This window comes from Lissotriton helveticus, chromosome 6 (assembly GCF_964261635.1).
Source record: "Lissotriton helveticus chromosome 6, aLisHel1.1, whole genome shotgun sequence".
NCBI classification, from domain to species: domain Eukaryota; kingdom Metazoa; phylum Chordata; class Amphibia; order Caudata; family Salamandridae; genus Lissotriton; species Lissotriton helveticus.
Window position 1 is genome coordinate 949483383 of NC_136067.1, and position 17509 is coordinate 949500891.

General features: G+C 44.4%; 1 protein-coding gene across 1 annotated transcript in view; it reads left to right on the forward strand.

The window, feature by feature from the left end:
- HEATR1 (HEAT repeat containing 1) overlaps positions 1 to 17509 on the forward strand; it is a 412033-nt gene that overhangs the window by 43653 nt on the left and 350871 nt on the right. Inside the window, exons 2-3 of the mRNA XM_078648603.1 lie at positions 13368 to 13530; positions 16203 to 16419. Coding sequence (XP_078504729.1) covers positions 13389 to 13530; positions 16203 to 16419 — 359 coding nt within the window. The 5' untranslated portion in view covers positions 13368 to 13388. The remainder of the gene's footprint in view (positions 1 to 13367; positions 13531 to 16202; positions 16420 to 17509) is intronic.

Here is a 17509-nt window from a genome sequence, read left to right on the forward strand (position 1 = left end):
TGACCGGTCTCGCTCCTCGAGATCACCCGCAGCTTGGTCCGCGACTGTGCAGTGCTCACTCCGGCTCCTGTTGCGCAGGCCGTGCAGCTCCGGGGTTCTCACTGCCCTCTTCCGGACCTCAGCTCACGCGAGGTCCCGGCTTCCGTCTCGCCACAGGCAGCCCGCTACAGACTGGGACAGGCAAATTCCCGCGTCGATTTTCTACCGCCAGCAAGTGACCCCGCCACTCTGCAGGTCTTCCGAGTGGGAAAGGTCCGGGACTCTCGTCAGAATGATGTATAAATGACGGATTTATTTGCTCGGTCGGCGGAGCTGCGGGTTTAAGCAGCCATTCCGCCTCGCGTCCAAGCCACCCCCCCCAACCTTTTTGTTACTTTTGTTGATTTAAGTTCCGCTTTTGATTGTGTGGATCATGAAATATTGTGGAAGACATTCAGTGACATTGGCGTCGACCGACAGATCCTTTTATTCATTACGGAACTGTACAGGGGGGCGGGTGCTAGGGTACGGTATGGTAGGAAGGGTGAGTGCTCAGCTAAGTTTGAAATAAGGAGAGGTGTGAGACAGGGGTGCATCTTAGCACCCCTTCTCTTCACCTTGTATATTAACAGCATAGGAATGGAATGGAATGGAATGGAAAGAGAATTTATATAGCCCGATGGCTACCCAAGGGCGTCCCAGCGGTGTAGCGAAAAAAATAGTAGGTTGAGCAGTAGAGGCTGGATATTGAGGAGCAGAGAGAAAATTTAGATCGAAGTTTTATTAAAAAGCCAGGTTTTTAGAAGTTTTCGAAAGGTGAGCAAATTGGATTCTGATCTAATAGGGAGAGTTCCAAATCTTGGCCAGATTGTAAGAGAACAAACGGCCTCCACATCTGGCTCTTCTAATGCGTGGTACTGAAGTGAGGTGGGAGGTCGCGGATCTGAGGGGGCGGGTGGGAAGATAGGCTTTCACCAAGGGGCGATTGATGGAAGAACCTGTTCCCCCAGTAAGAGCGATGTGCAATGCACATGCTCTGGAATTCAATTCTGGCTCTCACAGGGAGCCAGTGGAGGTCTTTCAATCTGGCTTTGACTGAAGTTCGACGAGGGATGTTCAGAAGGATTCTTGCTGCGCAGTTTTGAATGATTTGAAGTTTGGTGAGTGTGGACTGTGGGGCGCCAAGATATAGGGCGTTGCCACAGTCGAGACGCGAAAGAATTAGTCCTTGGATCATGATCCGTCTTGAGTGGAACGGGAGGAGAGGGAGAATTTTTCGAAGTAGTCTCATCAGCCCGAAGCAGGTGGCAGCGAGCTTGGTTGCTTGGTGGTTAAAGGTGAGAGTATGGTTGAGCCAGATGCCTAGACTCTTGATTTGCTCCTTGGGTTGCGGGTAGGCCAACATCTTAGCGAATTCCAGTATGACTACCCAACAGAAAGAGGCGCCCGGCACCAATCCTCCTGTACGCGCATGACGCCGCAATTATGTCACAGACCATGATTGGCCTCCAAAGGGCGGTAACCAAATTCGCGGAATACATGAATTGCAGAGTGTTAAAAGTCAACGTTTCCAAAACTTATTCCATGACCTGTGAAAACAGGATAAAGACCCCCAGAGCGACTTTCCTGGACAGGAACAAGATTGAGAACACCTATAGATTTTCCTACCTAGGAATCAATTTTGATAGAAAGGGAACTTGGCAGGCAACAGTGACCGTAAGGAAACTAGCTTTATCCAGGGCCATGGGAGCCTTGACAAACTTCGCAAAAAAACTGGGTGGGAGACCAGTACGAGAACGTCTACAAATTTATAAATCTAAATGTGTCTCAACCGGCACCTACGGGGCAGGTATTTGGGGGATTGAACAGGTGGAGCAGATCCAACGTTGTGAGAACCACTTTATTCGCTATTTATTAGTGGCCCCCAAATCCACGGCTACTTACATCTGCCATAGCGAAGTGGGCTTATCGTACATTACTGACACTATTAAAATCTCCCCTTTACTTTTATGGCATAAAATCTGGGTAACGCCTGAAACAAGTTTCAATAGAGACGTCATTACAGACTGCCTTAATTTAGATGGAGTGGCCAATATAAAATGGATTCATTATGTGAAACACATGATGCATGAGATAGGGCACCCAGAATTCTTCGACACTCCTGTGGAGTGGTGTGGCTCACTGGTTAGAGGCGGCAGACCCGGGAGCAGAGGACGGCCCGGGACCAGGGTTCAATTCCCGACGCGGCAGGGTCTTGGACCAGGGTCAACGGGCTCGATAATTCTCGCCTCGGTGCCTACTCTAACTAGGGATCACACTCGGCAACTCTGGGCATTAGCTTGCCTTATCTCCACAACGGCCCCCCACATACGCTGGGGATGCCTGGTTTCACCCTGGAGATACCCAGTAGGGACCATCTCACAGGAAAAGCCAGGACGGGTTCCCCAGCGGTCTACAGCGCAGAGATACTCCTTCGGGAGTCGATTCTAGCGCTTTAGAAACTCACAATCAATCAATCAAGTATGGAAGTAGTGCCTAGAAGCACACTGAAAAAGTTGGCCTTGGAACACCTAGACAATAAAAGGTGGCTCTCGGAAAAGGGCAAATGTACAGTTGTGGAAAACCAGTTACTTACCACCTGCGTAGGGATCCAACCTTATTTGTTATTAGATCAAAGTTGTTACACTCGCATGTTGACCCGCTTTCGCACTGATACTTTTTTTAGATTGATAACTTTTCCCGATTGGTCAAAGGATTTGGCAATTTGCCCATGTGATGATATTTCCTATCAATCAAACATTCATTGCACTTTGTTTTGCAAATTTTATCTAAACCCGAGGAAAAGGTTTTTGAAACCTATATTAAAGGCCTGGGAGCTAAGGAGTTGCAGAGCTGCATTTCTTTTTTTTAATTTTTTTTTTAAAAACCTTTATTGTAGCATTCAATAAAAATACAAGCATGGGCCTACAACCGCAGGGGCCGGCCGCTAAACAAAATTAAGACCCCCTATATCACAGTACGACACAGCTCATCAGCCGACAACCCTGAGGTCTGGCAGCGATTCAGGATAGAACTTGTATTAGAATGCACAACTAAGTCCCAGGATGAGACAGAGGTTCCATTTTATATTATTTAAGAAAGGATCAGGTGCCATACAATCAAACAGAAGAATACGGGGGACAGGGCAAGAGACCGGATATGCCCGTAAGAACCGCTATAATAGAACATTGGCGCCAAAGCATATGGATCGATGCAAACGACAATACAATATACATTCAATGTTTAGCGCCAGTTCTCAGGGCCTGCCCACCCAGAAATCAGGATATCATAAAAAGCATAAGCACTAAATACAAGTACACGATCAGAATCCAAATGATTCACAATCTATACTGATCCTTTAAGGAAGAGAAAGGGAAGGAAAGAAAAAGGCCATAGAAATAAAAAAAAAGGCAAAATAAAAAACCCTTTCCAACCCCCCACCCTGCACCCCTGCAAATGGCTACAGCCGAACCCCACTAGCAGCGTGCCTGTCGCCCCTAATAACTAAAAACCCTAAAAGTAGGAAAAAGAATGGAGGAGGGCTTATCCGTTTGGGCTCCCAGCCCCTTTAGTCCCCCCGCCAGAAAAAGACACCCCCTATCACTAAAAGACCAACGTATGACAACACTTATAGAAGAAATTAGGGGGCACCGTAATACACCGCCCAGCCTTTTAGATCAAACAGTTGCAGGTCGAACACCCGTAAAAGCTACTCCAACCCGTCCCGACCTAGTTGATCTTAACCTTGGCCCTTCCGAATCAGCACACGAACCACCCCCAGCGAGACCCAAAGGCACACAAAGGAGTAATAGAGGAGAAGGGAGTCATCAAGAATCACGCTATGGCGACTCGTAGGCAGTGAGTCCACAAGAACTTCAGACGCAGAAGAACTCTCCCTCCTAGATGGACGGTCCCGATGTATCCTGCCCAGGAGTCGTAAAGTCACCAAGAAAGGAGAAGACGACCACAAAATGAATGGAAAGTCAAGAACAAAAGTCTCCGGGAGGGGAATGCCTTTCGATACCTCCAAAGTCGATAGTGGTGGAAGGTTCGGCAATACACTGACTACCTCGGGAACACCTTCCTCTAGTGCACCATCCGATGGTTTCAATACTTGCTTCCTCACGGGGTTCTCGCACGGAGTCAAAATGGCCGCGGTTTGAATGGCTGCAGATTGCTGTTCCAACAGTAAGGCTGTGTCCGGTTCCACCAGGAGCATCTCAGATAGGCGCGTGTCCAATTTGCACAATAAGACATCCACATGTGAATGAAACGCCCTAATTTCTGCCAATATTGACCTCAGCGATGGCTCAAGCACCGTTCGATCCATAATCTCACACCCGACACCAATCACAATCACCTCCCCGGGTGAATCTGGCATCCTCAGGGGGTACAAACAGGATCACGAACGTGCAAATGCGGAGGGTGACCAATCTTTATTCGCAGCCACGGTCAACCCGGTTAAGGCCGCAGGCCAGAGACCCCGACTCACCGAACCCTGGCGGGCCCAATACCGGGTCCGCGGGACGGGGACCCCCACCCGCAGCCAACAGCAAGCAGAGTCACTCCTCCATCGATGCTGAGCAATAGAAACGATCGCCGCCAAATTCGGGCTTAAACAAAGCCTCCACTACGATTGACCGGACCCAGCCTGGGTCTCCCGGCCGATGTTGTTGCACTGCAGCCCGGCTGTGAAAGTACTCGAGGCCCCGGCTTCACCGCTGGAGTAGGCCACAATCTTCAACTCGATGTAACTTCGTCAAACCAGCCGATAAAAGTTCCCGGATTTCACCATCGGAGTGCAGAACAGTTCATGTACACAGACGCTAGGCGTAAAATCAGGATAATGTACAGGATATTGCGGCGGGATACGGAGGTCAGCGGAGCCGGGAGCCTAAGCAGCCATCTCGTTTGCTGACGTGGCTCCTCCCCCAGAGCTGCATTTCTTAAGCTAAAACAGCTAGAGAATGAATATGTAACTAAGGCAGTATCCTCCTTTTAAAAACTACTCCTTAGGTACCGGAATACTATATAACAGACGTGCATGTCTATTTTTCCACATTGGAAAGCTACTTGAATGAATGTACATAGTGTATAATTACATTGTAAATATTCTAAATTGAACATGTTCACACAAATGCCCCTTTGTCCTTACCCTGATATAGGCTAAACAAAATGAATTGTATAGAGTGATTCCCCCAATAATTTATGGGGATGTATGAATTGTATCCTAGTGTTTTTTTTATATTGCTGTATTCTTTAACTGCATAGATCTCTTTTAATATGTGCTTTTATGATTTTGCAATTTAAAATCGAATAAAGCTTATTTGATTGATAGATTGATCTAACGTATATCCTGCTAAGTTAGTTAACCTGTGTTAATCTTAACCTTCGTTAATATAAGTGGAAATCTTTCACATTAAGATTTGTTTTAGGTCTCGCCTACCGATGCAGCGCCATGTGCTGCTCACCTAAGCGAGACTTACTGTTGCCGGGTAGCTAGCGAAGTGGGACAGGAGAGGTGCACAAGCTGGCTAACACATTGGAGATAATGGCTGTGACCGCACGCTTTTGGAGACATGGGCTGTGAACGCGCGCCCATGTGCACGCTCACGGCGTCTTGTTATGTTGCAGGTGCATGCATATTCCTCCACACCTTCCGTATATTTGTTTTTAGTTTGGACTTTTTTCCTGCATCGTACACTGCCTCCATGCCAAGCCCGTCTCGGGAGCGGCAGGTCGAGGCCCAGGAGGATGCCCGCGGGCCAGACCCGGTAGGCAGGAGCTCTCCTCCTCGGCTCTCGAGCTTCCTGTCGCCAGAGCAGCGGTGGAATCTCGAGGACCGTGCCTGCCCCCATCGCCAAGATGCCGGACTTCATGGCGGTGCTCTCGGTCCTCTGCGTCATCTTCACGGTCGGCATGTTCACCACGGGTGTCCCAACCCTGGCGGCGGCTCCCCCTCGAGGCCCTGGCGCTCTGATATGAGGTGCACATGTTTGATGGAATAGCCATTGTGCACTTTATACATGGAAGGTAAGCTCCCTCCTGCCTCGCCCCGCGACAACTCCATTCCCCCCCCCCGCACTAAATGCCGGCAGACTGCAGATTATGAGATCCGTGTGTTAAGTGAGGTAAATAGACAGTGGCAGTTACATACCAACAGTGGCTCCCCATTGTGGTTACTAGAGCAAGGAAGGAGGGGGTGCATGGGGATGGGCACAAGAGGAAGATTATTGTTACAAATAACTCTGGTTTTAACCTCAAGCAAGTGGTTTTACACCTGCGGACACTTCAGGCTTGGAGTCAGTCAGAGTCGGATTACACTTAGGAAACGCGTCGTTTTTTTACCACACTATAATGCTCATATACTGCAAACACACCTCTAATCAGCACTGACATCCTTGTACCCTTTACAAACACCACTGAGCACTGATTCCGTCCACATAGTTAAAAAACACATTGCACTCGACCAGCTTATACCCGCACCCAACGCCCTAGTTTGAAACAAGCATTTACAATGCAATAGGTCTTGCATTAATTAAGTTTGTGCTATTGGCATTGCTAAATATTGCAACACCAATTGCAACAAAAGTCTATAAATTGTAGGCCAAAAAACTTGTATTTATTTTTGTAGCAATGGTGGCATGCTGAGCTTTAAATGGATATGTTTAAAAGTAAAGTGCGCCATACTGCTATTGTTACAATAGTTAATTGTGGGTGCGTTAACAATTGATGTGTGCACTGATGGCTGGTGGTGTGTGTGTCTGTAGAAATTGTGCACTGACGGCTGGTGGTGTGTGTGTGCCTGGTGAAAGCGTACACTGACGGCTGGTGGTGTTTGTGCCCGGTGAAAGCGTGCACTGATGACTGATAGTGTCTGTGCTTGGTGAAAGTGTGCACTGACGGTTGGTTGTGTGTGTGGGGCGGGTGAGGGGGCAGATAAGCGTAATGTTGTCAGCTCTGAGGAGCGCACAGTTTATGCTCTTATTCTGAAGTTTGTGCTTCCAGACTCCCTGCTCCCCCTTGACGGTCGGTCCGAGTTATAGCTTGCACTGCTGTTAAGCCTCAATAAATCCCAGGCACACTTAAGCTTTGCAGCTATCGCCACAGGGAAAAAGCAGTGTACTAGTACATTGATTAATTGGCCGGCTGATGGAGACCCTCCTGTGAAATCCAAAGCATTTAATAAAATAACCCTAATGTTAGCTCTTTAAGTGACCCTCAATGTATATACTCAAAAGACCTTCACGTGAGATAATAAAGTGACCCTCCGGTGAGACCCGAGAGTTAGCCTCTTGAGATCCAAGGGTGAGACGCCAAAAGAAGCTGCTGTGACATGTCCAGGAGCCACCTAAAGTACCCAACTGTATTTACAAAAACTACCGAAATGTGAGAAAATAGATGCAAAATAGGTCATGTGCGAGACCCCGACACACCGCCCCTACGCTAGGCGATTACAAAAATATGCACATGTCTATTTCTGAGCTTTTAAACTCTCCCGACATAGAAATAGTGGTCTAACTAGAACATTATATCTAGGACCACTGGGATTATGTGGCAGTGATGGACCAAAGTATGCCGCTAAATTATATGGCAAGTAAAGGCAAATTATGCGGCATAAAGCAACACATTTTGTTATATTACTTAACTATTTTGTCTTTTTTTTACTCATGGTAACACCATCTGGGCAAAGGTTTCACCTTATTAGCAGTACCTGTTTAACATCCAAATGCACCAAAAAACAAATGAAAGATAACTTGTCAACTATTGTAAAAGGTCTTCTACTGCGCTTGAACTCAATGTCCAGCTTTAGTGAGGCTTTAGTGAGCTAGAAGCATGCAGCGCTAGGAGAAAGCAGCTGTGTGCAGAGCAAGGCGCTACGGGAGATAGATGTACAGAGAAGGAGAAGAGATGCCTTGTGCGCAGAGCCATCAGGAAGGAAGCGAGGACTCGTGGCATCACCTTACAGTACACTCTTTGTTTAATGCCGTCCACATCAGCAGAGCAGAGGACCTGTCGAGAGGTCCTGGCAGGCTCTGCTCAGCTCCCTCAATACTGGAGGGGGGGGGAGATGCCTGGCTCTTGCTCAGCCCGAGGTCCTGTTGGCACCTCGAGCCCATGACGAGCTGAGCCTCCATGTGGCATTGCCTGCCCCTCTCCCCTTACCCCAGGATGCGGTGTAATGGCCAGACCGGCTGACTTTATAACTGGGAATCTGGTTCGAGTCACGGAGTCGCTCGACATCCTATAGTTCTGGACGAATAAGCTAATATTCCCGGGACAATAAACATTAATGTGACCTTGTGTAAGGTAACTGGAGACGCCCCTTAACAGGAGACACATCATCCAATACCTGCCCTCTCTGAAGCTCTGAAGAGAGCACGCAGCGATGGTCAGCTATGTGCGAGTGTGTGAAGAGGTGCACAGCGCTGAAGGGGTGCACAACGCTGAAGGAGGTTACAATGGGTTGAGAGGGGGTGAAGGGTGAAATAACTTGCAATACCACCTACCATAGTCCTGCCCTAACAGCCCCACATAACACCTTAATTTGCTAAAATGTGAGGGACAGTACAGCAGTAAAAAGTGGATTGAAAGGATTACGCCAGCAGCGTGGGTAATGTAATAAAGGGAGTGGCTTAAATAAAGTGCAAAAAAAAATCGTGCTTAGCCTAAGGTGCTGCCCCACTTGTATTTTGGTACAAAAGGGGGTGGTGATGGACGGAGCATCTGAACCAATCAAACACTCACACCCAGTCAACTGATCTGGGTTTGATCCATCACTGTTCTTTAGCCCACTCTGCCACCCCAGTTCAGACATGGCCATATGCAAATCAGTCTGACCCTGTGCCTCATGGGAACTGTCCAGCCCGAACTGCCAAGCCATGCCTTCCCTGGACCGGAAACAAGCTTCCGAGGACCGGTTTCTGGCATTTCAGCCATCTTCAGCCCGGCTTGCTTGAATCCAGTGGCAAAGTGAGCAAGGGACTCACGTCTGAGCATACCCTGCCAACTTATGGCGAACAAAGTCGTACAAAAGGGGGAGTGAGCTAAAGAATGGTGATGGATTAAACCCAGATCAGTTGACTGGAGGTGAGTGTTTGATTTGCTCAAGCGCTCCGTCCATCATCCCCTTTTGTATCGCTTTGTTCGCCCTAAGTTGGCAGGGTATGCTCAGACGTGAGTCCCTTGCTCACTTGGCCACTGGATTCAAGATAGCCTGGCTGATAAGGATTATGAATCCGAAACCGGTCCCAGGATGCTTGTTACCTGTCCAGGGAAGACATGGCTTGGCAGTTCCGGCTGGACTGTTCCCATGAGGCACAGGGTCAGACTGATTTGCATATGGCCATGTCTGAACTGGGGTGGCTGAGTGAGCTAAAGAATGGTGATTGATTAAACCCAGATCAGTTGACTGGGTGTGAGTGTTTGATTGGTTCAGATGCTCCGTCCATCACCACCCCCTTTTGTACCGATTTACAATGCCAATGGCTCAAACTCAAACAACTGCGAGACTTATTGCATTGCAAATGCTTGTTACTGTATGTTACTCTGTGTAACTGTTTAATGTATTCTCTATTTGTATAAAACTGTTCCTACATAAAGGACTCTGCCAATTGGGTTTTGTCTGTACTTACTGCCCTCAAATTGGGTTTTCTGGGGTGCGCCACTTGCCAAAAGGCTATATTAATGTAACCTTTCACACGCTGCCCTGTACAGCACTCTGAAATCCATATGACAGACCTCGAAACATTCCCTCGCAGGCTACAGCAAGAAGTTTATTGAGATCAAGTGTTATGACTTCTGTTCTCAGTCTGAATGGTGTGCAAATTAATTTGCCAATGTCCCCTTCTAAATCCTGCAACCTTTGAGGACTATTTGTGTATGATCTGTTCTAACCTCTTTAGAGTGAGTTTGTTTTTCTTGTCCCCAGAGCCATGAAATTGCTTATTAGATCACTGAAGGGAAATTCAGTGCTCCAAGTTGCCATTTGCGTATCATTTTAGTAATCCTCGTATTTGATAGGGTAATACTTCTACTTGGCTTGTCTTGCTTAACAACCTAAACCCGCAGCCAGTTCTGTCTTATTAGTTAACAGCACTTTACATTAGGAGGAGTTCGAAATTTTGATTTTACCCGCAGCCAGTTCTGTCTTATTAGTTAACAGCACTTTACATTAGGAGGAGTTCGAAATTTTGATTGTTTGCATAATTAGACAACATTTTTGTATAATTACACTAAATGCAACTTCATCATCCCTTGCAATACGGTAGCATGAATGCACCCTCACATCAATTTTTGACGTGAGTACACATTTCACTCTAAAAAAAAAAAAAATATTACCAACAACTAAAGCACCACGAACAGCCACTCACGTTCTGTTGTTCATGTGCATTTGCAGTAAATTTTGCTGTAAATTGTTACTGCAAACGGTACATAATTATGCAAAGTAGCGTGATGGTGTTATTTCGGGAATTTTGTGTAACGAGTGTAATGCAAAACTACCCAAAATTACGCCAGCATAATTCAAATTTAATTCAGACCTACTTTACATGCTTATATTTGCTTAGAAAGGGTGAAAAAAGCAAAACCACAATCTTGGGCTGATGGAAGGTGCCTCATATGACGCAGGCCAACTTGAATTCACTGCAATGCCCTTCCAGGATCACCTGTGAGAGGTTAGCAGACTTTGAGTGCAATCTTTCATATGTTATGATGCGTTAGCTTTTGCAGGAATAAACAACAATTGGTGACTTGAAAAGATCACCTCTCAGGGCTGGGTATGGGTGACTGATTTGCTTCTGAAATGCTGGTAGGGATGGTCCAGCTTTAGTCAAATGTTAAACTAGTTACTGAATCAGTAGGTATGTTATGTCAATGGATTTTATAGTGCGCATGGCTGCCCCAGCAACTGAGCGTCCCATCGCCAGTTCCAGATCTGATTGCGGAAGAGAGATAGGGTAGGGGATTAGGCCAGAAAAATCCAAGTCTTCATGGCCTTTCTGAAAGTCCAGTGATTGTGGATGCTCCTGATGGTCAACGGGAGAGCGTTCCAAAGGGCTGACGCCTTTGCTCGGAACGAGCGCCTTCCTGCTCTTGCTCTTCTGACTCGGGGAACACAAGCCAGGTAAAGGTCCGTCATCCACATGTGCAGATCACATTTAAAATGCTGGCTTGGGTGGGACAATGTCAGTCTTATCAGTGTTGCGTCTGTAAGGCCAATAAAGTAGGGGCAAAGTATGTGGCGTCCCAATACCCTAATACATTTGATTGTCTACAGCCTTTCTTTTTTGCATTGCATGCTGAAAATTAATATTAATATCTGTAGCATTTTCTGTCACCCTAAGGGGTGCATGGGGGCTCCTGACAGATAAGGAATATTTAATGTTAACCAACTCAGCAGTACTCATTTTATCAACCTTGGAAAAAGGAAAAACCTAGCGGATCCAGTGGGATTCAAACCTGTTATCGGATCAAGCACTCGAAGGATTAATCCATTGAGGTTTTTCAATTAGAAACATGGTTTTAGGACACCATGTCTGCAGTTGGAGGCTTTCGTTCTGAGATAAGGTGGTCAGTGGTGTATTGCTTGTTTAAGGAACACTACTCTGGGATCACAAGCAGTACGGTCGTGGGTGATACAAGTGTTTATTGCGAGAGAATGATGTGGAAAAATAGACTACAGTAGGCACACTGTATCCTGAAATGTTCACCCGCTGAACAGCATAGCTAGTTAGGAAGGGCCTAGCATTTGTTGTTAGACAAATTTTACTTCTGCCCGTTGCTTTAGATGAGATGCTTGTGGTTTTCTCTGATCTTGTCATTGCTAAGCCTCTTCGTCTAGAAAGGATCCTGAGGTCTAGAAGGGATTCCGAGGGACTTTTGCATGGTACAGATAACCTCTCTGGCATCTAAGCTTATGAGGGTTCAGTAAAAGTGTGTGGTGAATGACTCACTGCATCCCACTGCATGAGAGTGTGCTATTTTATTGTTTAAGCCTGAGAAAGCTCCTGATGAAAGTGAACTTATCGGCCTGTCACCTTGCTAATAGCAGAATTGTCATTTGCCAAATAATTGACATAGATCTCCCTCATCGTGTCCTGATACTAATCCCCACGACCAATTTGGGAGGGTCTCTTGCTTCTGCTTATCGTAATCTAATCAGATTTTCGCAAACACCAATCTTGAACTGAATACTGTTGTGGCCTAATTTATGGTGTTCTGCAGGAGCGAATTATGCTACAGCGGCATAATCATGAGAGAAGACCTCTATTTCTGCAGCTATTTGTCCTTAATATTGGTATTTTACTTAGGTGAGATTCTGCTGTGGTCCATAATTCAGACCAGAAAGGCCCATCATCATTCTGATTGATGTCTCAAGGTAACTCTCCAGTTGGAGTAAATCAGTTTTTCTTCCCTACACCCAACGTGACATGTTTGATTTGGTTTATCATTATAAATGGTGTCCCTTATGGATGGGCTACCTAAGGCTGTATGTTTTGATCAAACTTCCTGCCCTGTAGCAATATTATTTATAATTTGTCATTTGGATCAGATATACCAATAAACACGTTTCACTCATATATAAATATAATGCAAAAGTCGAATTTGATGTAATTGCCACAGTACTGCTTAACTGACTTCAGAAGACACTTTTCAAAACGATGTAAAACAAATATTGTTTTAAAGTCACTATAGTCTAAGAAATACGTATTGGCAAATTATTGTAAATGCCCCATTTGTTTTGTTGAGTGGTGTAAACAAAACCATTCCCTCACTTGGTTAATTCTTTGCCATCTGTAGGAGAAATGGTTTAACCCTAATCTTGTGGAATGTTTACTCTTCAGAAAACCCAGTCATCAAGTAGCTGATAGGTGTTTGTCACAGAAACTATGAAAGTTGTCTTCATCCTTTTGCTAAGCATTATTCACAATGACCATTTCAGTTTACTCTAAATGAGCTTGAACCATGCTGCTACCTTCTCAAGTTCCTAAACCTACTCCTAGTATCTACCCAAATTATGTTCTTTACATTCATTTGGACCATTTCTTACATTGCCAACAGCCACTGTGCTTAGTATCAAACTCTGCTCATGCTGTTGACTTAGTTGGTTCTTAAAATTTCCCTGTGTATATAATGCTTTAAAACATGTGTATGTAATGAATACTTTTGTATTGTGATAACACATGTATGCGTTTTTATTTTATGATGAGTGATGTACATGCAAGTAATAAAACCAATCTACATTAAAAAAAATCAAAGATTAAAGGGTATTACAGTTGGGTTAAAGTTGTAGTATGCCACCTGCCTCCTGCACACGCTTACTAGAATGCTGTTTCATGTTTCCAAAGGTTCCTTGGCCAACAGCAACAATGACTTCCCTCGCACAACAGCTAAAACGATTGGCTCTACCTCAGAATGATCCCAGCCTCCTGGTCCGGAAGGAAGTTGTGTCCTTACTGTTTGATTGTAAAGAAGCTGCTAACATCGATCGTGATACCTTCTTTGCCATTGGTGAGTGCATGATAGCCATTCAAAATCTATGCGGAGTTGTGGATTATATTAAGCCAACTCTTTCCCAGGAAAGCAAATGATGCCACATTAACAGAAATGGTGTCATGAAAAATCTAAAGCAATTTGAATACCCATAGAAAGTATTAAGAAACAAGTATGCATATATTTCAGTGTACATGTTGGAGGCATGAAGAATATTTTCCTGGTTTCACCATTTATTTTTATAGTGCCAAAATCCATATCTTAGTATATTTCCTTTACCATTTGAAACTGCATAGTGTATGCTTGATCTCCCAAGAACCATTTTGGCTCCACTTGAATAGTCATTTTCAAGATTCCGTGCAACATTGTTTTTGGAATATATTGTTTTAACCTTACTGAGCTGGGTGTCTAATACAGTAACTAACATAAGTAATCACCTTGTCTCTTCCGCAAACTTGCACCTTTTCTAGGCGCTAAGCATTTCTATAAGTTGGCCTTTGTTGCTCTTACAACATGGTACTGTACCAAATAGCAAAAATTCCGGATGGGAGAACACAAATATATAGTGGTAGTAGATCTAAGCACGTAAGGCTTAATATGAGAATGATTGTGTGGATCGTTTTATACCAGTATCCTGTCTTATCTTAGAAAGTTTGCTATTAAATACAGTATTTAGATCTGTATTTTCCCAGGTTTGTGTGCGCACCTTGATTTAATAATTCCTGCTCATCGTCAGGATGGACATATGTTCTCTGTAGTAACTAGTTAGCTATTGTAAGGATCCATAAAACTTGTGTGGCCTGGAAGACTTTTATCTTCTTTACCATTTTGTGCTTTATTGACTGCATGGGTATTTCAAAAGCCTTTTCTTGGGGTGTTAGGACAGTCAGATGTGACTGAGGCAACCGTGCTGGCGCTCCCCATATTGTATAGCCATGTTATTCCATTTAGGTAGTTGTTTCTATCAAATTGGAGAGGGCAAATAGCAAGGCCTTACTCCAGGATGCCAAAATATTGAAAATCTCTGAATCAGTGCTGCACAGTGGCTAACAAACAATACCATCAATGCAGAATCACTGTTTTATTTTCTAAAATGAAAAGTATTTCTATTAACAGGTTTCGAAATAGAACAGTTCTAACTAATATATATTCGAAAAACACCTTCGGGACCTAGTTTTGTTTAATTTCTCCATAACAGTGGGACTTAACCTTTTGACGTCGGTGGACCCCCAGTGATTATTTACTGAAATCCGGGGACCCCACTGAGTCACTATTGGAAGGCAGGGACCCCCCCAGCCTCAATAATTTCTCTGATTTGAACCTCAAAACAATACACAAAGCTATAGAAACAAATAAACACCAAACAAATGCTTAAATGTTATTTATTTCCCAACTATCAAACGTTTTCACATTTAAAATTGTGCTTCTTTATTTGTATATACCTTATTAATTTTAATGTATTACTTTGTAAACCAGTCACAGACCCCCCTGGGGTCCTTGGACCACAGTTTAGGAACTACTGGACTGCTTTATAACATTCACCCTCTGGAAATTTCTTTGACTCTGAGTTCTTCATTATGGTGATGTTTAAGTGACCCAGTGTCCAGTCACTAGTATCCATCACTGATAGTCAATTCATTGGTGTCCAGAGACAAGTTCAGTTCAGGTCCCTACTAGTTTCTTTGGCTTTTATTCTGGGACAGTTGAGTGTAGTGGGCCATTTTCCAATGCATGTCAAAAGGTGCCTTAAAAGATCAGTTGTTTCTAGCAAAGAATCTACAAGTCACAGCGAAGGTGATGTGACACCCACAGCATGTCCTGGTGATACCCCAAGCCACTTGTCAGAATAAGAGTAGTCTTACCTGCACTTAATCTGGCAATCTCGCTGTAACCATAATGGCTAGAACAGTCGTTCAACTGCTTCTGTATTCAGAATGACCTCCTCCAGCTTGCAGAACTTTACAGCACTCAAAAGCTGTGAATACAAGCTGCCCCCAGGTTAATTTGGGCTGAAGTGAGATGAATAGTGACACCCGTTGGGTATGGAATGGGTCAGGGTTGAAGAAGATTCACCCTTTTCAATCTATGAAAGTGATGGAGCAGCTCCTCCATCCAGTTGTCCTTGATGATTTTCCTGGAGTGCTTGGCTTGAGTGACATGGCTACTGGGCAGTCTTTCGCTATGCTGGGATTTTTAAAAATGATTACAAAACATAATTGAAAAAAGGTACATCAGCCCAGATCGACCAAGGCATGGGTATTAGGTATATAATATCCGTGTACTGGCCAAAGAACATGGTTTGTTTCTTGTTTACTTTTGCAGGAAAAAATATAGCAGGCTACAGTACCTTTTAAAGTTCATCTTAGATAGATGTGTTTTTGTTTGTTTGTTTTCTAGTGATGTGTTCGTTAAGCACCAGGTTCTTTGGTGCTTGGTGATCATCCTAACAGTCAGCAGAGTAAGTCAGTTGCAGTGTGCAGGCTTTTTACTTAGTTTTTTAAAAATCTGAGTAAAAACCCTTGTGGGCATTGTTATATCAGTTGTGGCTCCAGATATTCAAGAGCACCTGGCCTGCTGGCAAGGCATAAGTAATTATTAGATGTGCCTTCTAGAAATTGAGAAAATATCTCTGATTGTGCTTTCCTCCTGTTGCTACTTGATTAAAAATATTGTTACATTTCTTGTTGTAGGCTGTAATGGCCTGGAAGAGCTAATGGGCATCGATCCGTCCTTTGAAGTATTCCAAGCTACACTGTTCAGCTATACGTCTAAGAGCCTGGAGCGCAGTGTGCAGACTAAAGAAGTCAACCAGAAGCTCGATGAAACCATCTCTTGTTTCCTGACTCACTTGTCTCCATATTTCATGCTGAAGCCTGCCCAGAAGTGCCTTGAGTGGCTGATTCACAGGTATCCTGCAAGAAATAGAACAAGATTCCATTGTCACACATAATGTATTTGGTCTGTCCAATGCTGGCTACAATTTTCTGTAAATAGTTAATGTGTTTAAAATTTCATGATACACATGTGTTGGAACTGGGGTCACCAGTCCCCTAGGGTAGCATGGCACGAGCGGGTAGGCATCCGTAAGCACATGTGTTAAGCGATCATGCAGCACACACTCACACTGAGACAGAAACCTGGGCACGCAATAAATGACTCCACTCCAGAGCTTGTATAAAAACAAGTGATTTGTATTAAGATAAATAATCAGATAGATAGAGCAGGATCAGGGAAATCATAAATTCATTTAAAATACATGTGTCTCAAGACTTGCAATCAATATTGGATGAATAAATATCCGTTCTGCAATAAATATTAAATATTGGATCAATAAATAGTTAAATACATTTTTAGTGGGACACAGGCCCGACCTACGCCTTGCTTCTTGGTCAGTACCTGAAAGGAATACATCTCAAAGTCATAAGAACAACACTGCATTAAGCATCAATATCCATTTCCTCAGGTAAACAAAGGGACAGTTCCATAACAGAAACATCTCCCCGCTGTAGGAATAAACAATTCGGTAAGTGTAGTTCAAACATTTCCTTAAATATGAAACATTTCATTTGCCACAAAAGTATGTGGACGTAACTCTCCTCCTGTAATAGGAATTAAACATTTCATTAAGAATAATTATTCCATATAACAAGGTTGGGCATCCCTTTGGGAGAACTTCTCATTGGGCCCAGCTAACCATTGCATTAGCCAGCACTAACTAGGAGAAAACATTGCAATCTAGGTAACCATCCCCTTGTGCAGGTTTAACTGTATCCGGGCTACACCAACATTCCATCAGGGAAGTAGAAATCCCTACATTGAGCAGGTGTAAGTAGATCTCTGTTATAGCAGGGGTATGAGACCCTTCCCTGGGCAGGAGTAAACATTGCCTCAAATGAGGTCAACACCTTTCATTAGGCATAAAGTATTCCTTTAGGCATCACACACCATCCTATTACCTGATGCCTGAACAGGCAGGGCCTTCCCCCTATTAATCAGG